This window comes from Anastrepha ludens, chromosome 4, assembly GCF_028408465.1.
Source record: "Anastrepha ludens isolate Willacy chromosome 4, idAnaLude1.1, whole genome shotgun sequence".
In the NCBI taxonomy this organism is placed as follows: Eukaryota; Metazoa; Arthropoda; class Insecta; order Diptera; family Tephritidae; genus Anastrepha; species Anastrepha ludens.
Genome location: NC_071500.1, coordinates 3,383,486 through 3,405,475, shown reverse-complemented (window position 1 = coordinate 3,405,475; position 21,990 = coordinate 3,383,486). Strand labels below are relative to the sequence as shown.

Sequence of the window (21,990 nt, the reverse complement as noted above, 5' to 3'; positions counted from 1 at the left end):
TTTTTACTCCTCCTCTATCGCTACAACGCTCTACGCACGTCTTCCATAATTCATAATTTCAGGATAAGCGCCTCGTTTTCCTTTTAATGCAGATTTCGTATCAGATAGAAGTTGTACGGCGTAGGATGAATCAAATCAACTGAATTATATTGTAATGGGATACCGCACTTGCCTCGAAGCCTCCTGACAGTTAATGCGGAATGAGCTCGTGCTTTACCTTTATATAGAGCTAATAACTTGCCTTTTCACAATTCGGGTAGTATTTTCCTTATTCTTTCACGATGCTCAATAAAAACGTGAAGATAGTAGTTAAGATTAGGTTAGGTTGAAGCGGTTGTTCAGTGGGACGCACTCAGGCTCATAGCCCATTGCGATGCCGCATGCGGAACTTATCCCTATCCCTCCTAAAACCAGAGTGTGATTATCAGAAATTTTAGAATCTTCCTGGTTTCTGCAGAACCAAGATCTTCTGATTCATTAAAAACTTGTCTACCTGGAATAGTAAACCTACGCCTATACATATAGTGCAAGTCAATCGTGCGAGATCGTTTCTTCCTCATCTTGAAAACTTCTGCAGAAGTCATGTGTTTGTACACCCATCCTCTGCGCGTACCTACGTATTAGGCAGTGCCCCGTAATAACTCCGTGTACTAAGCCTGTGCTTAATTTGACTTAGCAGATATTCCGTGCGATTAGCATTAGGAGTCGGCCATAACTGGCGGGCGATTCTGCAGCTCATTTCATTACGCCACCTTTCGTTCGCTGCTCTTACGATTTCTTCAAGGGTAAGTGGCTTACCTGTTTGTGGTTCTTGGTACCGAGTCTCGCTAGTTCATCGGCTCTGCAGTTACTCTCAATCTCGCAATGGCCAGAAACCCATGTTACCTTTAGGTGAAATCACTCAGCCATTTCGTTAAGAGATGTGCGGCAGGTTTTCGACTGCTTTATGAGGGATTTTGTCGCCACCTGGCTATCGGTGAAAATGAAGATATCATTTCCAGGTATCGCGTCACACTGTACCAGTGTTACGGCTTTAATTATTGCCATTAGTTCAGCCGGAAAGGCAGCAGTATTAAGTAATAGTTTGACATCAAGAACCCAAAAATGCGGGTTTTCCAAGTTTCATGTAAAATTTAACAATTCGATGCATTGCTACAAAAGGAAAAATAACTCTAATGGCAACCAATGCTGATTTATTTTGCAGAGCGAGAGCTACTTCTTTTGAAAGGAAGAAATCTATATATATAAAAAGAAGTTACATTTCCTTGGTAATCTTATAACTCAAGAACCGCCGAACCGATTGACACAAAAATTTTAGAGTTCTTTTCTATCTTTGAAGAGGTAGTTTGTGTGAAGTTTGATTGACATCGGTGCAGCCGTTCCTGAGTTAAGCCATTTTATGTGAGTAATGGTTTCCTCTCATACGAAATGCCTGTATGGGAAAAACAACAACAAATACACAGCCGCTTATAAGCGTTTCTGGTGATGGTGACCATCAATTTTTGCAAATATATTTTATTGGTGATGAGAATCGTGAATTAGATCAGCGCTGTGCAATTTCGACGAATACGAGAAGATCAATCGTGAATGAATTGCAAACAATGTTCCATCAACTCAATGAATTGGTGAAACTGTTCAAAGTGGCACTCTATCTGATGCCCACCGATGGCCACAAAATCATAATAAAAGCCGATAAAACACCAATTGGGGAGCACGCCAGACGATTCAATGTACCAACGATTGATGAAGTAGCCATTGTTGTGGTTGGTGAACAGTTTCGGCCACGAGATATTGTTTTGTATCGTAGAAATGAGCAATTACAACGTATTTCAGAACTCCATCGCTGTTATGATGCATTGCAATACCCCATTTTGTTTTGGAGAGGGGACGATGGCTATCATATCAACGTACCAATCATAAATCCAACAACTGGTACATACACATTTTATTTTTGTTTAAATATGATTTATAAATAATTTTCATACGCTAATTAATTTTTGCATTGCAGGTCAAAAATCAACGAAAACCGTCAGTGCGATGAATTTTTATTCGTATCGATTGATGATTCGCCCTTAAGAAAACAATTTTATATAGCGATGCAATCAACTTTCGCATCAATATATCGTCGATATGTACGCCAAAATTGAAAGTAGCGATTCAATTTCATCCGTCACAATCAAGCCACAATAATCAATGATGCAAATGTGAATGATATCGGCCGTTTAACAATTTTACCATCATCATATGTTGGTAGCCCACGTCATATGCATGAATATACGCAAGATGCGATGACATATGTACGAAATTATGGCCGACCGGATCTATTCATCACATTTACATGCAATCCGAAGTGGGTCGATGTGTCTGATTATTTATTTGATGGTCAGGTGCCAAAAGATCGGCATGACATAACGGCCCGTATATTTCAACAAAAATTTAAAAAATTAATGGATCTGATTGTCAAACTCCGTGTATTTGGAGAAGTGTGGTGCTTTATGTATACCATAGAGTGGCAAAAAAGGGGCTTACCTCACGCACATATCTTGATTTGGTTGGTACACAAAATAACACCTGATATGATTGATACTGTCATATCGGCCGAAATTCCAGATCAAACCATCGACCCAGGATTATTCGAAGTTGTCACGAAAAATTTGATTCACGGTCCCTGTGGTGATATTAATCGAAATTCACCCTGTATGATTGATGTTTGGACGAAAATATAATAAAAAATTGAATGCTCCAGGAGGAACCGGAAAAACATTTTTAACTTTATTTATTTTAGCATCATTTATTTAGCGTAAAAAATTTAAATGGAAATTAAAGTATCAAAGTTTAATTACAAGTTTTTATCGGCTCTTTCACCTTACCTGTATATAGGTGACCACCACAATCAAATTTTAAAAAAGTACAGAAAAGGCTATTGCGACATCTTTAGAAAGTATGTTGAATGAAAAAAAATCAACTAATTCAACTGTTTAAACATTTTACGAGTTCTATAAAGAAAACTTAATATGAAAAATTTCTTGCGATGTAAAAAAACATTTTATGTATGGTGGTGCGAAGCCCACTGGGTAATGCTAGTAAATAAATAAAACTTTTTAAGTGTTGTGGGAAAGCTTGAGGGCATAAGCTGTGTTACTCAACCCAAATTATGTGTAAAACTGTATGATATTTTAGGTGTGTTTCCAGGTACAGTTTAGGAGATCAAGAAGTCGTCTCATCGCATTATGACTGAAGGAGCACGAAACAAAATTTAATGCCATTCTTGAAAATAAATTATTTCTTAGACGACACAACTATAGCCATTGCATGTGGATGTGTATGTATAGATGAGCTGAACAGTCTTTCTTCCAGCATAAAAAAAATGTACGAGTATACAGAACCTTTGTACAAACTTACTTGTCTTTCTCGGTACGCAAATTTTTTGTGCTATCCTCGCGCGCCATTATTCGTGCCATTTCACGCTGAACCCTGTGTATCTTCAAAGCGGTCAAAACGAACATTACACTGTTGGCCATAATTATCAGGACAATAGGGCCGAAGAAATATATCATCGTAGACCAGGTGCGCACTGCAAAAGAGCCATCAAGTAAATCGCGTGATTTGAGCCAAAACGAGTTACTTACTGTCCAGCCAGCAAAACTCTCCTCCACCAATGCCTGGCTTGAGATATTCTGGTATATCGGCAATCTCTTGTGCATACCAAGTGAACATCAGAAACGGCACTGGTATGCCCCAAGCATACAGTGAATAAATGAGAAAACGCTTCTTCTCTTGAAAGCGGTTGATGCCACGAGTGCCGCGGAAATTATGCCACAAATCGAAACTGATAACACTTAGCCAGAAGAAGGCTGCCATAAAGAAGTAATAGGCCACATAGCCCAGTGCCTTACAAAGCACTATACTCGTGTACATTTCCAAGCGCAAGGAGCTCATTGCAAGCAGTGAGTAACCAATGATCAGTCCAATCAAATAGCAGACCAACGACTTGCCATGTTGATTACGCAATTCCGGTATGCTCAGGTACACAACAATGGTGAGAATCATGAATGGTATGGAAAAGAGCATAGCTGGTGAATAGATTAAAAAGGAATTATTTATATAAATACTTTTATACTACGAAACTCTACATAAAATCACTTGCGTGAGGATGCCATACCATATGCGTTAATAGTCTTAATGGTGCTGTAATCCGAATCATAATTGCAGTTAGCCGGATTGATGATGTACATAGTGTCCGTGTAATTCGCCACCGTTGGATGGAAGCAGAACTCGTTCTTGCTGAGGTACATCATGTCGTATATACGTAGTAGAGTTCCATTCTGCGATAGAGTAATGAAAAAATATAAGTGTCCTCCATTTCCTCATGTCTTCATTCAGCCACTTACCTCGAATAGCTTCCAATCGTCAAAGGAGCCGAGCTCTGGCTGTAATGAGAACATGAATTCGCATGGCCGGAAACTCTGCACCGCGAATTGCTTGAACATATCCACCGGCTTCAGCGTATCATCCGGCAATGTCAAATTCAACAGCGGTTTTGGCCACTCATATTCCGTGTTGTTTACGCAGGCGCTCTCGTTGGCGCTATAACTGGCGCCCCATGGACAGCAAATGTTTATGCAGGCCTTCAACTTACAGATGCAGGCACGTGCATGCGGTTCCACTTCTACGCGCCGCACCAGGTCAGTGTAAATGTAATCATACCAGCCGACCAGTTGAGAGGGTATCAGCATGCCATCGTGCAGATAAGATCCGTTAGCGAAATGAGGGTCGCCAGTGACGTTGACGGTATCGAAAAAAGTGCAAGGCACATGTATGCCGTCTCGCTGATGGAGGTGTTCGTTGTATGCCCTAGTTGGCGGTGGAAAGCATATGACTATGGCCAAGCAGATAAGGAGGTCCACCATTCGGGACGTATATGCGCGTGGATGTGTGTGTGTATGTGACATTTTGCAGAATTTATGAAGGAGGCTGAAAATAATGCATTTAAATGAATTTTAATTCTAGGAGAATATTAACCGTAAAAGAAACTGAAGTAGGAATAAAATATTTTTCAAAGAAATGAAATCATGATTTTTTTTAAATAAGTTTCCTTTGAATGAACTTTTCGATTTATATCTTTCCCACCAGCCGGTTTACAGCAAATTCTTTACCCACAAAAATGTATACATTTAGTTTGAAATGAATTACTAACAAGCGCTGCGGGGCAAGTTACTCTGATTGAAGGTTAAAAATTTTTATACTTTAGTTAATTGTATATAATTTGTTCAACAGTGCATATTTGTTTATTGGATACCACATCATTTTGACTAAACCACTTTTAGATATTTTACAATCAAAATTCGCGCCTGTTCATCAAATGCCAATTGTCAGACAGCTGATTGTTATTTTGCCAACTGCCGTTCAATTCGTCAAGCTGGCTACAGCGACGCCTCGTTACTAGGCGCTTTTGTTGGATTTACAAAAATAAAATATATATAAAACTGCCAAGTAACGAAGCTACGAGCACGGTGTGAATACCCCTAATGTAAACATTTTATAAAGTTTTCAATTTTTTCCTGCTAGAATTAGAAGTAAACTAAAAATAAAATATTAGTTTTTGATAAATACCTTAATTGAAACCATAAATATTAGCAAAAACAAAATAATTTAAATCAGTGGGGAAAAAATATTTTTATACTTTTGCGAACCAAAAGTTTCTTATGGTTTACCTTATTTGTAATTAGCATATATGTATGTGTGCAATTTGTTTGTTAGGTTTTCGACTGAGTTGCACTTCCCTTTTCAGGTAAGCGTCTTATTTTTCCTCCCCATGTTTTATGCAGCTTTCGTGAAGCAGATAATATTTATATGGATTTTCTTTCCCGAGAGACATTCGCTCGAAACTTTTCTTATCTATAATTTAGTTTTTCAAGTCCACAGTCGGCATCGAATCCGAGAGACCGCCAGAAATTACTTGCTGTTTAAAAATGAAAAGTGCGCCAAGTGAATCTAGATTTTCGAAAAAATAAATAATTTAACAACCAGCACAAAATCCCAAATTAAGAAGACCTGTTATTGTTTTAGTAACATAATCATTTCCCATAAATGTACGGGGAATGCGGCTGGTGTGGCAGTCCTTGGGCGGATATAAATTTGGGTCGTTCCGGTAACGCAAAACCGATAGCCGTAGGAGCTCCACGGAACGCTACCAAGACCTCGTAACAAATACTGCGTTTTTTATACATTTATATAGTATAATAAAAAAATTATTGGCGCTTACATCCCTTTTAGGTGTTTGGCCGAGCTCCTCTTCCTATTTGTTGCGTGCGTTTGGATGTTGTTCCACAAATGTAAGGACCTACAGTATACTAAGCCGACTCCGAACAGCAGATATTTTTTATAAGGACCTTTTTCATGGCAAAAATATACTCGAAGGTTTGCCCGTCGCCTACCGAAGGTGACCACTATTAGAAAAAAAAAAACGTTTTCTATATATTTTTTTGCTGTTTCATGCACGGAGATTCGAACTCACGCACTTCCGAATGATAGTCACGCACCAACCCATTCGGCTACAGCGGCCGCCATTAATTTTATAAACAGATACCGCGAATCTCGTTTAACTGAACTGACTGAATTTGTCCGCTCAAGAGAAAAAAATTTAAATAAATCCTTAAGGTTTTGTGGTATGTACTGAAAAAAGTCTCCGCTAAGAAAGGTGCTCCTTAGGATAGAGTACACTGTAAATAGATAAATAAATATACCAACGTACCCTGCAAAAACTCTGCTCGTCATCAGTGAGTAATTGACTGTCTACCAGTTCACATCTTCTTACTGTGTCTCTATACTAGCAAAGCGATCAAATTTTGTGTTGTTGTATAGTGCTATTCTAATTTTCATTCGTTTCATTTTACACCCAATACGTGAAACTTAACTATATAAGTAAACGGAGAGTGATTAAAAAAAAAAGTATCCACCATGTCCTCAGAGCGAGGAGGGAGGGATCATAATTACTTTGCAATTCTCGGGGAAGAGCCCCCCCCTAAACGTAAAACCCTTAACCTTAACAATACACGTGACTTTCCTTACCTCAAGAAAAACAACAAACCATTAAACGTCAACCCAACAATTTGCCCAAAATTTATTATTGTGAAAAACAAAGACAACACGAAACCACTAAAAACATTTAATATATTTTTACTACAAAAGGCCCTAGAGTCAATCACTACAGAGCAGCCAAACTCAATTTCATTTACCAGAGATGGAGATCTCCTCATATTAACAAAAAATAATCAACAAACCACAAAATTTCTTAAAGCTACTAAATTATCAAATTTATGTGATATTTCAGTGAGCCTTCACCCCACACTCAATACTATAAAAGGTGTGATTTACTCTACTTTTCTATCCACCTTAACAGAAAATGAAATCGTTGAAGGTCCACAAAACCAAGGAGCCACAGAATGCAAAAAAATTACTAAATTTAAAGACGGTAAAGTCATTAACACTCCCTTGCATATTATTACTTTTAACGCATACGAACTTCCTGTCGAAGTCAATGTAGCTTGGCTGAAAGTAAAGGTGGAGCCCTATATCCCATCCCCAATACAATGCAAAAATTGCTATACTTTAGGTCATACATTAAAATATTGTAAATCCGAAAATAAATGCAACGTGTGTTCCTCTACATTTCACGACCCCTCACCATGTACAAAAGTTGAGTGCATTAATTGTAAGCAACAGCATAGATCCAACAACATCAAATGTCCAACATTACAAAAGAGGAAAGATATACTTACCTACAAAACATTAAACAAGTGCTCTTTTCGCGAAGCCACTGAAGCAGTTAATCATAATCAAAAAGAATATATTTCCCCATGGGAAAATCTAGAAGAAGCAATTCAAAAAAAGGTAACAAAACCAAAAGAACAGAAAACATATACTCAAAACAACAACAACAATAACCTGCCGACCATACCCAACATACCAAATCTCTCCCATACTACTGAAAGCACAGAAACCACTCAAAGAGCCACTTTTAATCCATCCACTACTCAACAAGAAAACTCTATAATAGAAACACAGAATACAGTTAACCAAGATAACTCACCAAATCACTGTCCTTTACCCAACAATACTATTCCTCTCTCTAACAACTCAAACTACACAAATACTATAGAAAACCATTTAACTACTCAAAACCACATGCTTAGTTCATCCATAAGCCAACAAGCAATAAACTCAACAATAAATAGCAACTCTATGAACCTCTCTTTATCAGACAGCAACAATCTCACTATTCCCAATGTACAAACATTTTTGTCTCAAATAATTAATAGCACGCCACAACTACACCATGATGCAAAGAATAATGAGATGGCGCCCATCGTGGTCCCGTTACTTTGCGCTCAGCGAATTTGACAACTAGTTACGTGATTTTAGCTCCAGTATGGCCAGATTACCATTTTCGTAACTTGATTTAGCATTTTTTTTTTGTTATTTTTATTATTTTTTGTCTCGGAGTTTTAGTTCTTTCTTCACGACATTTTTCTAGCTATTCTAATTAAAATGTCATGTTTATAATTTTGTAAAATGTACATTTTTTAATAATTATTTAAATAATTCACTCAGTTTTATTTAGCTTTACTTTTTTTTAACATCTGGTGGCATTGCCCGCGATTGCCGGTGTTGTTGGTGTTCTTCTGCTTTCGGCAGTCAAATCTCTCTCTCGCTACTGCAGAGTTGCCTAGCTTTGGATATAAAAACGCACTAAATGCCCATTTAAAGAAAATAAAACACGAAATTTTTATTGTGTTAAGTAAGAACTTTGTATGCGTGACAAATTGTCTGTAGAATGTGCGTTTTTTTTAAATAAATGTGTTATGCTTATGTACAATTTAATTTATGAGTTTTTTTTGTTAAGCGAAATTCTTTTCTTAAGGGAACGACTTTTTTGCTATATTTGAAGTTATGTAACTAGATAAGGTACTCTTTTTGTAAAAATGTCAGTATAGTTTCTTTAGTATTTTCTGGTATTTTGTTGCTTATTTTTACTATGAATACACCTCTTGGTGCTCTATGTCTCACTAAGGATTGATGACCGGAAGAAACGATTACACCTCTATGGTTTCAATTCGCACTCAATAGATTCAAAGGCTTTTTAAAATGTGTAAAAAGGTTTTCAATCTTAAGAAGAGTTGAGAGAGGGGCATTTAATATTTTTGCATAGCCTTAAATGGAGCCAAAAATTAAATTTGCACTTTCAAATTATCAAATTTTATAAGGGTAAACAAATTTTCATTAGCACTAAAATCTTCTCAGAGTGGCCTTTTTTAAACTTCTTTTGTATAATAATACAGTTTTTTTTCAACCTAAAGTCTCGGTAGCCTTAAACAAAAAGAAACAAACACCAAACTTAAAAATTGTCGCATTTTCGGTATAAAAAAGCACTAAATTTATTGCGAAGAGCAAATGGTTGGCAATACTGCACAACTCTGCAAACGTGACGTCACGTACGCTCTGATGGGCGCAATCTTCTTTCTATCATTCTTGCAACTACACAATACTGATAACATAACGCTTCCCAACAATTACTCATATTCCTCTCTAACTCCCAATCTCTATGGCTCCAATTCACCTGCCGACATGGAACAATAAAGAACTCTTACTACCGAAAACCAGTTTTTCGCTAGTAGAGATTCTAAACTTCACTCAGTTTGCTTATCATGGTACTTAAGATTCTGCAATGGAATCTTAATGGTTATCTGAATAATTATAATGAGCTCACTTTACTCATAAAAGAAAATAAATACGATATAATCGCTCTGCAAGAAACCCACCTTCACTCAAACCCACCATCAAACAGAATACCGAAAAATTTCTCTATCTACACAAACAACGATATAGAACCAAACTCTGTAGCAAAAAGAGGAGTTGCTCTGCTTATAAATAACACATTAGAACACACTGTAATAAACACGAACACCAATATTTTATCGATATCAGTTAAAATTAAATCTAATATCCATTTCACAGTAATTAGTACTTACATATCGCCTACAGATAGCCTCACAGAAATTGATTTACAGCATCTTTTTCCAAACTCAAATACCCCATTCTTGCTTTTGGGCGATTTAAACGCCTGGAGTCCGCTTTGGGGCTCCCCGAACTTTAACAAAAAAGGCAGAATAATAACTAACTTCATTCAAAACAGTAATTTGATTTTACTTAACGACAAATCCCCAACACATTTTTCAACAAGATCCACACACACCCACATAGACCTTAGCATCTGCAATCCTCCCCTCAACATCGCTGCTGCATGGAAAATCTTTGATGAGCCTTACGGCAGCGACCACTACCCAATATCACTGAGCTTATTTAATCACAACACTCTGCCACACACAGATAACACCAAACGCTACAACTTAGAGCTAGCAGATTGGACCACCTACCAGACCCTCATAGATCATCACTTTGACAATCTTACACTAAACAGAAACAACAGCAACCAATCAACAGCAATCCTAACAAGGAAAATTAAACTTTGCGCGAACGCATCAATTCCCACTCGTACACCAAACCATCACAGTCGGGTTACTTACTGGTGGAATGAAACTTTATCCTCTCTCAGACGCGAAAAAGTTTATCTCTGGAAAACTGCAAAGCGCAACCCCACAAAAGAAAATATTTTAGAATACAAAAAGGCAAATGCCAAATTCAAAAGAGAAGCCAAAATTTCGAAAAGGGAACGCTTCGTAGAATTTACCAGAGATATAAATCACCAAACCCCATCAAGTACTCTTTGGAAGAAGGTTAATATCCTACATGGTAACTTCCCTTCGAACAGAATACATGTCATACAAACATCCGAAAACTCCTCCGCATCCTCTAATGAAGAAATCGGACGTTTCTTCGTCAAAACGTGGTCAGAACTTTCTAAAAACCGAACTTTCTCCAACGAATTTGTCTACAAAAAAAATCTTTATACCAACCCCGTCAACACTGGCTACATAGCTGATAAGATAGCAATGCAATTAGAAGCCCCTTTTTCTCCACTGGAACTCAATGCTTGCATTTCGACACTTAAAGGCAAAACCCCAGGCTTAGATAACATCTCTTACCCTCTCATCAAAAACTTACCGCTTATAGGAAAATCTAAACTATGCAGCCTTTACAATATAATTTTCACAACGAGCATAATCCCTCAACAATGGAAAACCAGTTTAATTATTCCTATCTCTAAGCCTAACAAGCCAAAAAATACCATTGAGGGATACCGCCCCATATCACTTATACCTTGTTTATCAAAAGTCATGGAGAAAATGATAGCACGAAGACTAATGTGGTTTGCAACAACAAAAAAACTATTTTCAAACCATCAAACCGCCTTCAAACCAGGATGTGGCACAATAGATGCTTTACTAGCACTCGACGAACAGATATCTAACTTCATCTCCTGCAAAAATCATTTTTCAATACTTTCGTTAGATATGGAAAAGGCCTTCGATCGTGTTGGCTTACATACGATAATAGAACAGCTAATAAACTGGAAAGTCGGCCCAAAAATTATTAACTATATACGCCACTACTTACAAAATCGAAAAATTTGTGTCAAAGTCGGCAATAAGATATCTGAGCAGTGGCCAATCGAAAATGGCATCCCCCAGGGGTCACCCCTTTCTGTAGTCCTATTTCTCATAGCATTCGACCGACTAAGCTGTCTTATAAAAGAACACAAGTTTTTCAACCACGTTATTTACGCGGATGACCTTTACGTCTTTACTACTGTTCGGAATATCGATAATTTCTTATTCCAAACAAACACTTTACTCCAAAAAATCTCTAATTGGTGTAATGCCAGCGGAACAATTATATCTGCTAATAAATCTAAACATCTACACATTTGCTACAAACAAAATTGTCAAGACATAAACATATGTATAAATAATAACAATATTACTAATGTAAATAGTCTTAAAATACTAGGCTTAGTGTTTAATAATAAGTACACCTGGAATGATCACATCACATATCTACACAACTCACTTCAAAGCAGATTGAATGTTATAAAATCTTTAAGCAATATAAAATTGGAGAGCAATTCCAACACACTTGTGCGAATTATAAAAGCGACAATATTAGCTAAAATAGATTACGGCCTTCCATTATTTTCCCTAACTTCAAAAAGAAATGTATCAAAATTATCATCAATCTACCATACAGCAGCAAGACTGGCCATTGGAGCATTTCGTACCACCCCCATCATAAATATACTAACAGAAGCTGGACTCCCAACACTAAAGGGTCGGATAGTTTACATCAATACAGGGATGATTGTTAAGTTGGCATATAACGAAGGATCCCCAGTTCAAGCTATTTTGAAAAAAAGATTAAAAAGAAAACGTAATACGAGGAGAACTTCTACCCTGCAGAAACTTATAGAATTGGTAAAAGAGGAAGATATACCAATTACTCCATTACCAACACTCCCACTTCGTGCACCTCCTTGGACTCTGGAAAAAAACTCTATCATGCTCGACCTAACGAAATACAAAAAAGAAACTACACCTATATCAGTATATTTACAATCCTTTCTAAACATACGCAACTCACATATAAACTGGAGAGCCCTATATACAGACGGATCTAAAAACAGTAATATCATTGGGTGTAGCGTAGTGGACGATACCTCAACAATTCTATCTGCAGTACTACCATGGTACTCATCAGTCTTTTCAGCAGAAGCAACAGCAATCCTCTTTGCCTGCCGATATGCCGCAAAACATAAACATCGATACCTTATATGCAGCGACTCCTTAGGAGCAATCCAAGCTATCTTAAATGCAAACTTTGCCGACCCAACAATATCACAGATAAGAGACATTCTTATTGAATACACGGAAAAAATCAAGCTATTATGGGTTCCAGGCCACATCGGAATACAAGGCAATACACTTGCCGACTCTGCTGCCAAATTAGCCACGAAATCCCCAGTTAAACTCATCAATACCATCAACAAAAAGGACATTAAAAAACTGGCTTACAAAAATTGCCTAAGAAATGAAATTACGCAATGGTCTGAATATACTCATTACTACAAAGAGATAAACCCAACTCGTCAGCCAACAACACTACCAACAAATATAACAAGAAGGCAACAGATTATTTACACCCGCTTCCGTCTAGGACACACCAGGCTAACCCAACAACATCTCTTCCAAAACGTCCAACCACCACTCTGCTATTTTTGCTACGATGCGAACTTAACAATACCACATATAATCGAAGGATGCCTAGCGCTTGAAACAATACGCCAATCTATGGCCAACCCCAATATAAGGGAATTGCTCTCAAATGTAACACACACCAACATAAAAGAATTTATAAGATTTATAACTAAACTAAACATTTATTTTGAAGTGTGATAATATATACATAAGTCTTATTTGTACACATAGTAGAAATAAATTAATTTTAAGAAGCTGATGGCCTTAGTTGCTAACGCTATTTCTAGATTGTTAAGGCATAATTATATTATCCTTTTTCAATAATAATAAATAAATAAATAAACTCTGCTCGTCTAACAACTTTTTTCTCCACGAAATTACATCATTTTCGCTGTACGTCTGAATTCATGGCAGAAATTCACTTGGTGATTTGTCTGTGCCCATAAAGGAAAAGGTTTATCAGTGGGAAACTGGAGCTCGTACACACCACATTCACATAAATGTTAGTGGGCGTGGCATCATTCCATTTTTTTTTTTACTTTGACCTGCGTATACTTCTATTCTTAGGCTCAGCATTTCAACTTTCCGATAATGGCGTTCTCCGCTTTTCTCCGTTGTGTTAATAATACAGCGTAACTAACAGTTCAATATTTTCATAGCAACGCTGATATTGATTTTTTTACTCCTCTGTATTTAACCGCTGTTTACGATTTCGCCCACAATTCGTGCGTTAGAATACGCTTTTTAATTCGATTGCAAGACGACGAATTGCCAATTGATGTCATAATTCCTTCACGAAAACACAAACTACTCAAATGCAGCCATCAATGTCGGAACACAAGCAGTTCCGTTCGTGTGTATGTGTGCTTATTATAGAATATGGTAAATAAATATTCTTTCTTATGTTTTGATAGCAAATATTTATGAATATGAGTAAACATTGCAGTCAAACCTCAAGCGATTATTGACGATATATTTGTCTTGTAGTCCATTAATTGTACTCGTAGTCCTCAACTGCCTGTCCTCGAGCGCCTGTCAATTTATCCATATCGAATGTCATGACGATAAGCAGCCCTAATTGATTAAGAGTGTGAAAACAAAAGTGGAGGCACATTTCATAAATATGCAAATTATTTGTAGTACTTAACGCTGCAGCAACCCATTGATGGCCGTTAAGGCGTTTAAGTACACAACAAGCTCAACCTCAACTCCATAACCGTGAAGTAATGGTTATTAAATTATGACCAAATGTGAGTATGTGCTCTCCTAGTGATATACACTTGTTTGTGTATAGTTGAATGCAATTTACGTTCCTGTTGCTCATAATTTTATATATCTTTAAGTGGTCAGGATTGCGTCACCATTTTATTTACAATGGGAAGGAGAGCGCTCGTAAACTTATCTATTCCTTTGGGTGATGTTTGCTATTTAGTTGACTAAATAGACATTGTATGTGTTGTACGTAGGCACAGACATATGTATGTACACTTGCCCTCTCATAATATGTATGTACAGTGGCGAGCAGAACTGGCTAAATGATTGCCGTATTCGTGCTACCAAATGTTTAGGTTAAATGCTTCATTTATTAAGAAACAAAACGTATTAATTCTAGTTTGGAAAATATTTAAAGATAATAAAGATATTACACAAATAACAAAAATTTGTATTTAGCCAATTTTGCAAGTGTTCAAATTCGTCAGTAAAGCTTTACTCTGAATACCGTGATCCTTGCCGTTATTTTTCTGTTGTCAAAATGTACGGCTTTTTGGCCCCCGATAAGCAAAAAAACAAGAGCTAAAAAATTTAGTTGAATTTAACCGGTTCGTCGTCAAATTTCAAATTTAAAAAAAATTGTCCATATAATAATCTAAATGAGGATGATTGATAAAAAGGTTGTCAATGAAATTGTTTCATTGACTGAAAATGGTCGCTCATCAAGGCAAACAGCGCAACACTTGGAAATTTGCCATCAAACAGTACTTAATATTCTCAAACCACGCAATGTAAAGGTTACAAAAAGGCGCCCCAATTTACTTTCGGCGGAGATTCGCGAGCAATGGACCGTTTATTGACTCCTCAAGTAGCTAAAACACCAAAGAACCCTCACAAAATATTAAAAAGCGAGTGTATCAGTGAGAGGGCAGCCGCCATCAAGCCACAAAAGCCAGCATTAACTGACAAAACCATGAACGCGAGGTTGAGATTCTGCAAAAAGTACAAACACTGGAGTGCTGACGACTGTAGAAGAGGGATATGATCAGATGAGACCTGTATTAATGGCGTGATCTTCCACACTCAACTATTGAAAAATTTGTCGATAGCAGGACAAGACGTATAAATATCGTCATAGAGGCTAAAGGTCTGGGGACAAATTAATAATATGAAGTTTTATGTAATACAAGTTATCGCCGAGCAAAATTGTCTAAATAGAATTTTGGTTATATTTGTAATATCTTTTTTAGTTTTAAATATTTTGTAAACTCTAACTTCTTAGTAAATGAAGCATAAACCCTGCAAAATTTGATACCAATGTTTGGAAAATGGCTCTATAGTAATCAAAAATGCATGAATGTGGCATGATTCTGCTCGTCAGTGTATACAAATACATTTTGCAGATTATCAGTATTAATGCGCGAACACAAAGTAGCGTCCATATGGCAGTGTGTGCTTGCCCACACCTCAGCCATACTCGTATAAATTTATGTGAGCATTACCATGGCCTTGATTATGGCACACTTGATTATGAAGAATTGCTTTTATTCTCAGAAGAGTTGTTGAAATTAATCTAAAGCAATTACACTTTCGAATTGGAGTGCGCAAATAAGAAAATAACGGTATATGTATTAACTAGAATATACAATAAAAATACTACAAGTAATATGAAATATGGTAGTCCTCTCGGTTAGGATTAATTATTAAAATTGCTAGTAAAATATTTGTAAACCATTTTTCATAATCTTTCATACTTTGAAATGGGTAATTTACATTGTCTCAATCGTATTCTGCGTTTGGGCTCAAGTAAATGGAATACCATATTTCACATCTACAGGGTGGGCCATATAGCGTTTGCTTTTTGAACCACCTATTTTTTTGAGAATGGTAACACAAATGGCATGGCAAAGTATTCATAATTTACTTAAAGGTTTAACATTTACGAAATGGGACGCTATACTTTTGAACAAAATGGGGAAATATTGAAAACCTATTTCCAAAGTGGTGAGTCTTCTTCTTCTTCCGCGGTTACAGTAAATGGCGAGCGGTACCGTGACATGCTCAACGAGTTTTTGTTTCCAAAAATTGAAGAGGATGACATGGACGTCATTTGGTTTCAACAGGACGATGCAACTTGTCACATTGCCAAAGTTACACTCGAACTTTTGGCTACCGTTTTTGAAAACCGAATAATCAGCCGAAATTCCGATATCAATTGGCCGCCTCGGAGCTGTGATTTAAGCCCGTTGGACTATTTTTTGTGGCGAGCCGTTAAGGACAAATGCTATGCGAACCATCCAGAGACGATTGATGCTTCAAAACACGAAATCGAAGTTGTCATTCGTGAAATTGGAGCCCAAACAATGAAAAATGTGCTTAAAAATTGGGTTGATCGAATGGCCTACTGTAAAGCCAGTCGTGGCAGTCATTTGAACGATATTATTTTTCATTCATGAATGACAATGTTTAATCTTCAAAATAAAAAAAAATTTGAAAAAATATTGATTAGTTTTTTTTTTTTTTATAGCCGATTCAAAAAGCAAATTTTACATGGCCCACCCTGTATGTGCTTTCGATAAAGCAACTTATCTGACAGATATGGGCTCTGCTTGCATGTATAAGTACAAATTTTATCAAAGAAGTATTTTGATTTGTACTAATCTAACGAAATTCAGGTGTACTGCTTAAGAAAATAAGTACTTTTTTATTTCAATATTTGGTTTTATTTGGCAGAAATTATTCCGTTTAAAAATAACACAAAATTAAAGAAGAAAAAGCAATATACACTTCAAACTCAGCTGTCAAGAAAATCTTTTTACATTTGCAGTGGATAGTATAAAGTTATATATTTTGCAAAATGAAATGTGAATCAGGACTTTGTATGACTATCCCGAGCATCTATAACATAAAACCTTGTAGTCTGTTTTTTGCAGAATGAACCAATTTTCGAATATCATAGTCCTGAGGTCAGTTGTGCTTTTCCTCGAAAAGAACGTTTTTCAGCTCTACTCGATCTTTTGAGTGCCTTTGGCAACTCTTTCTTAAATATGGTACACATTTTATATTGTATTAAAATCCCGGCTCAGTACTCGTAAGTATATCCAACACTTTAAAAATAAAAATGAATAGTTGGCGCGTACACTTCTGTTAGCTGAAAAATAGGTTTTCTACATATCTTTCTGCTATTTCATATTTCAGATTCGAACCTACGCACTTCCGAATGGTAGTCACGCATCAATCCATTCGGTTAAGGCGGCCGTCAATGCTTTACTAAAATTAAATAGAGGTCACATTCTGACCATTTGAGTTTTATGTTTTGGTTCATTGCCCTCATTCTCAACAATGAAGCCAAATTTTGTTTCATTATTTGTCAATGGCATTGCCAAGGCATTCAAATTCTGTTGTGTAATCATCTTATCTTCTATAAACACCGAATGCATCCCCAACCCTTGACTGAAAGTTTGCCAAATTTCACTATCGCTATAATATTGCTTTTAATGGCTGTCTCCACACTCTATGATCCAGCACGATTTTAGTCTCCTCGCAGAATGCCATATCAAGCCAGTACCTATCTGGTTCAACTAGGTGCGTTCTAGCGAGCAATAACCGCTTCTAAATATGGTGTGGAGAGCGCAAAGGCTTCTTTCGAGCAACTCGTAAAGCATAATTGTGCTTTGCAAAACTTGGCGGACTTTTCATGAGAAATTTCGACGACAGACTCATCTCTGAGCTTAGCAGCAAATCTGAGAGTCTGTGGCTGCTTTTCGCAACAAAATACCTTCGATGTGGTCAGATATTTTCCGTGGTCTTCCAGGCCTATTTACATTTTTCGCAGGATTTATTATGTTATGAATAGTTTATCGGGTTAAATAAAACATTTCTGATAACTGTTGCATTGTCTTTCCTCTTGTATAATTATAATAGACCGACTGAAATAATTTTGAAATCCTCTCCAAAACATTTTCTTGACTGTAACTAAACTATCAATAATCTATCACTGAATTCTAATTATATTGAAATTGATTCGTAAGATAAGGCTTTGATTGGTGTGATAACTGCCTAAGTGATTTTGGCCGAGTTTGACCAATTTTGGTCGTTTATTCTTTACGTTAAGTGGCGCCAAATAAACACACCAATAGGTATTGAAGCGTTTGTATCCAATCATATGACATGTCCAACCAGCTGAGTCGCCCCATTTGTTCCCAGGTGCATTAGCTTAACCGTGCGATTTCTTGCAGTGCCCGACGTACCTAAAGCGTCTGTGGGGACGAAGTTAGCTGCTGATGCGCAAACCGAAACTGGGTAAGTCTGTTATTACATAGCAAGACTGGGTCTAAGTTTACACTAAAATACGAGTATGTTAACAAACGCTCCGAAACACTATGATAAAATTCATCGCTTAGTAAGAACAAGAAATTACCTAATTATTTTATAAATGAATGCTTTAATTTTAGTTAGTATGCATTTTCACATACACATTCAAATGAAAAAATAATAACTACTAAATTGAAGCTTATTTTAAGATGATTTTAAATATTTTCTTGCTTGCAAAGACTTTCATATCAAATGATTTCGAGCTTTGGCAAAAATGGTACTTCCCTCAAAAAGAGTTTAACTTTTTTTTTTTGAACTAGTCAGGTACGAGCGAGTTCGACTGTGCTGCCACTTTTTTCTTGTTGAATTTGCCTTGGTTCGACCTAGCAATTATTGGCGAGAGAGATTCTGCGTAGGATTTCAAAGCTGCCGCTGTTATCGGTACTCATGCTGATTTTCGAGTACTCTAAAGTACACATGATTGGGCAAACTACACACATTCATACCCATAGAAGGACAGTTGTGAAAAACTAAAATCACTAACTTACATTTCTTGCTAAATAATGAATGTATAACTTTTTAAAAAACTACTCAATTGTTTTTTTTTTTTTTAATTTTATAGTAAAAAAATGTGAAAGGTAAAAACCATTCATTAATTTTTTTCTGCCAAAAACTAATTATGTTACTGTATTCGTGTGTATTTAATAATACATAAAATAAAATAAATGAAAACCGCCTATCCAACAACTATCGTGCTACCCACACGTTCCAAAATGTTATCCCCTATTTGGTAACATGCGGGTAGCACGGATAGACGGTTTTCACATATAATATTTCAAAATCCGCTCGTAAATGTTGTTTAAAATAAAACATGCAAGAAATTATATCCTTTCAGGTTTCACTATTTTTATTCAAAAAAAAAGGTTCTTAAAATTTATATTAAAAAAATACCAAAATTTACAAGGACCCTCGCACACATTATCACATTTAGTTCAGCAAATATCGATCCGAATGTTGTGTTTCAGCTCTGAAATCGTTGTTGATTGATTCAAATAGGCTTTACTTTTCAAAATACGCACAAAAAGTTTAGTGGAGTTAGGTCGTATCATCACGGTGTATGGTTTATGTCACCATTACGTGAAATTAGTCGACCGAGCAATTCAGATAGCAATAATGCAATGTTTTCCCGTGCTGTGTGACTGGTGGATCCATCCTGTTGAAAATAAAGATCGTCTATGTCTATTCTTTCAAGGTCAGGCCACAAAAAATACTCAATCAGTTGTTTATAGAGATGCCCATTGACAGTAACAGCTCTTTAACTCTCAGCATCGGGGAAAAATTATTCCACCAACCCAAAAACGCCACCAAACAGTACATTTTAATAGATATACTTATTTTTTAATTACTCTAAGGCTTTCTTCTAGCCAGATCCGGTAATTTTGTTTGTTGGCAAATCCATCGATTCATTTGGACCATTATTTCAATAAGTTTCAATAATTTTAACGCGTCGTTCTATCGTGTACAATTTTTCATCTGTTGACTTGACAAATGTCAATGACAACACGAAAAACGATAACGTCTAGGAATTATTCACTACACATGTCAGATGTCAGGCGCCACTTTTGAAAAACCCTTTTGTTGCGCGTATTTTTCAAGCGCGGCAGTCGTATTGTTTCAAATTCAAACACAAATTTCCAACAGCGTCCGTACGCTTTAAAACTTTTTGTATTTCTCTCTTATTTCTTACGACTACCCCGATTTACACCAAGTGACACATATTTATAGCTAGTCAGAGTGGCCTGATATTACAGTTAGATTTAGTAAATATGTAATAAATAGCAATAGAATGTATGTTACTGTAATTATGCTTACTGTATGTATAAATGCAAATAATGAGAGATGCTCATAACATAACAGAAATAAAGTGCAAGTGAGAAAGAATGCGAATATGAGAATAATGGCAACATACAAAAATAAGAGAATGACATTTACTGCTCGGCCGTACTTTTCGTCGGTAACACTCCCTTGCCCGTAAACAAGTCTGACAACACATGTTTCCTTTACTAGGTACCACTTGGTACGTCTAGAGATGACCGGTATATATTCCTTCACCCATCGATGCCAAAAGCGGTCAGCGAATTGTTGGGTCAATTGCCAACGTTGACGCAGATTGACGGTGTCGCTACATATTGGATTGTAGCCATCCGATGACCCAATCAGCAAGTGGTTGGGAGTAAGAGCCTCGTCGTCACCATTTTCCAAAGAAACAAATGTAAGCGGGCGGGCGTTCAGGATAAATTCTACTTCATTCAATGCACTTCGCAAGCTTTCATCGCTGAAACTTGTTGAAGGTAGTATTTCATAAAGCACAGTCTTCACTGATCTCACAAGCCTTTCCCATGCACCACCCATATGGGGGGCGCTTGGTGGATTAAATCTCCATTTTACTCGGTCGAAAGATGAGGCGATACCATTCAAATCGATATTTTTCAGACTCTCGCTAATTATTTTTTCAGATGCCTTGAAATTGGTGCCGTTGTCCGAGAATATCTCCCTGGGATAGCCGCGTCGTGATATAAAGTTGCGTATCGCCATGATACAGGAACTGGTATTTAAGCTGTGGGCAACTTCGATGTGTATAGCGCGAAGCGTTAGACATGTAAATAGAACGCCCCATCTCTTTTCTCGCCTTCTTCCCACGATGACAAGCAATGGGCCAAAATAGTCGATACCTACATACGTGAAGGGCCTCTCGAAAGCGGCAATCCTTGCAGCCGGCAGCGCTGCCATTTGTGGCGGCTGAGGAATGGAGCTATGGTTTTTACATTTTTGACACTCTGCGCGCACTCTTTTATACAACACCCTCAGTCGATTTATAAAGTATGTACCACGAATTTGATTGATTACAGACTCATGCATCAGGTGATGGAAATTTTCGTGAGCCCAACGCACTATTAAAAAGGTGACATGATGAGAATTAGGCATCACTATAATATCTTCATGGTTGTTTAAGTGTTCAACTCGACTTTTGCATCTTATTATGCCATCTGTGTCTAAGTAAACGTTTAAAGTAAAGAGTTTGCTAGAGTTGTCAATATTCTTACCTTATAAGAAGACATTGAGCTTTCTGAATCATGTCAAAGTCGATGGATGTTTTCCGTTGCCTTGCTAGCACAACTGAGCGTAATCGGTCGACGTAAAATAAAAATGTAGCCACAGCTCGATACAAACGTTTCCAGCTGGAAAAGTGCTC

At 36.9% G+C, this 21,990-nt stretch overlaps 1 protein-coding gene across 10 annotated transcripts in view; it reads right to left on the bottom strand.

Moving 5' to 3' along the window:
• LOC128861481 (G-protein coupled receptor Mth2-like) overlaps window positions 1-21,990 on the bottom strand; it is a 76,399-nt gene that overhangs the window by 14,587 nt on the left and 39,822 nt on the right. For all 10 annotated transcript variants that reach the window (XM_054099640.1, XM_054099641.1, XM_054099631.1 and 7 more), the window contains 4 exons: window positions 4,392-4,974; window positions 4,163-4,325; window positions 3,630-4,073; window positions 3,403-3,574 (listed from right to left, as the gene is read on the bottom strand). In XM_054099640.1, the coding sequence (XP_053955615.1) occupies window positions 3,403-3,574; window positions 3,630-4,073; window positions 4,163-4,325; window positions 4,392-4,952 (1,340 nt within the window). In that variant the 5' untranslated portion in view covers window positions 4,953-4,974. The remainder of the gene's footprint in view (window positions 1-3,402; window positions 3,575-3,629; window positions 4,074-4,162; window positions 4,326-4,391; window positions 4,975-21,990) is intronic.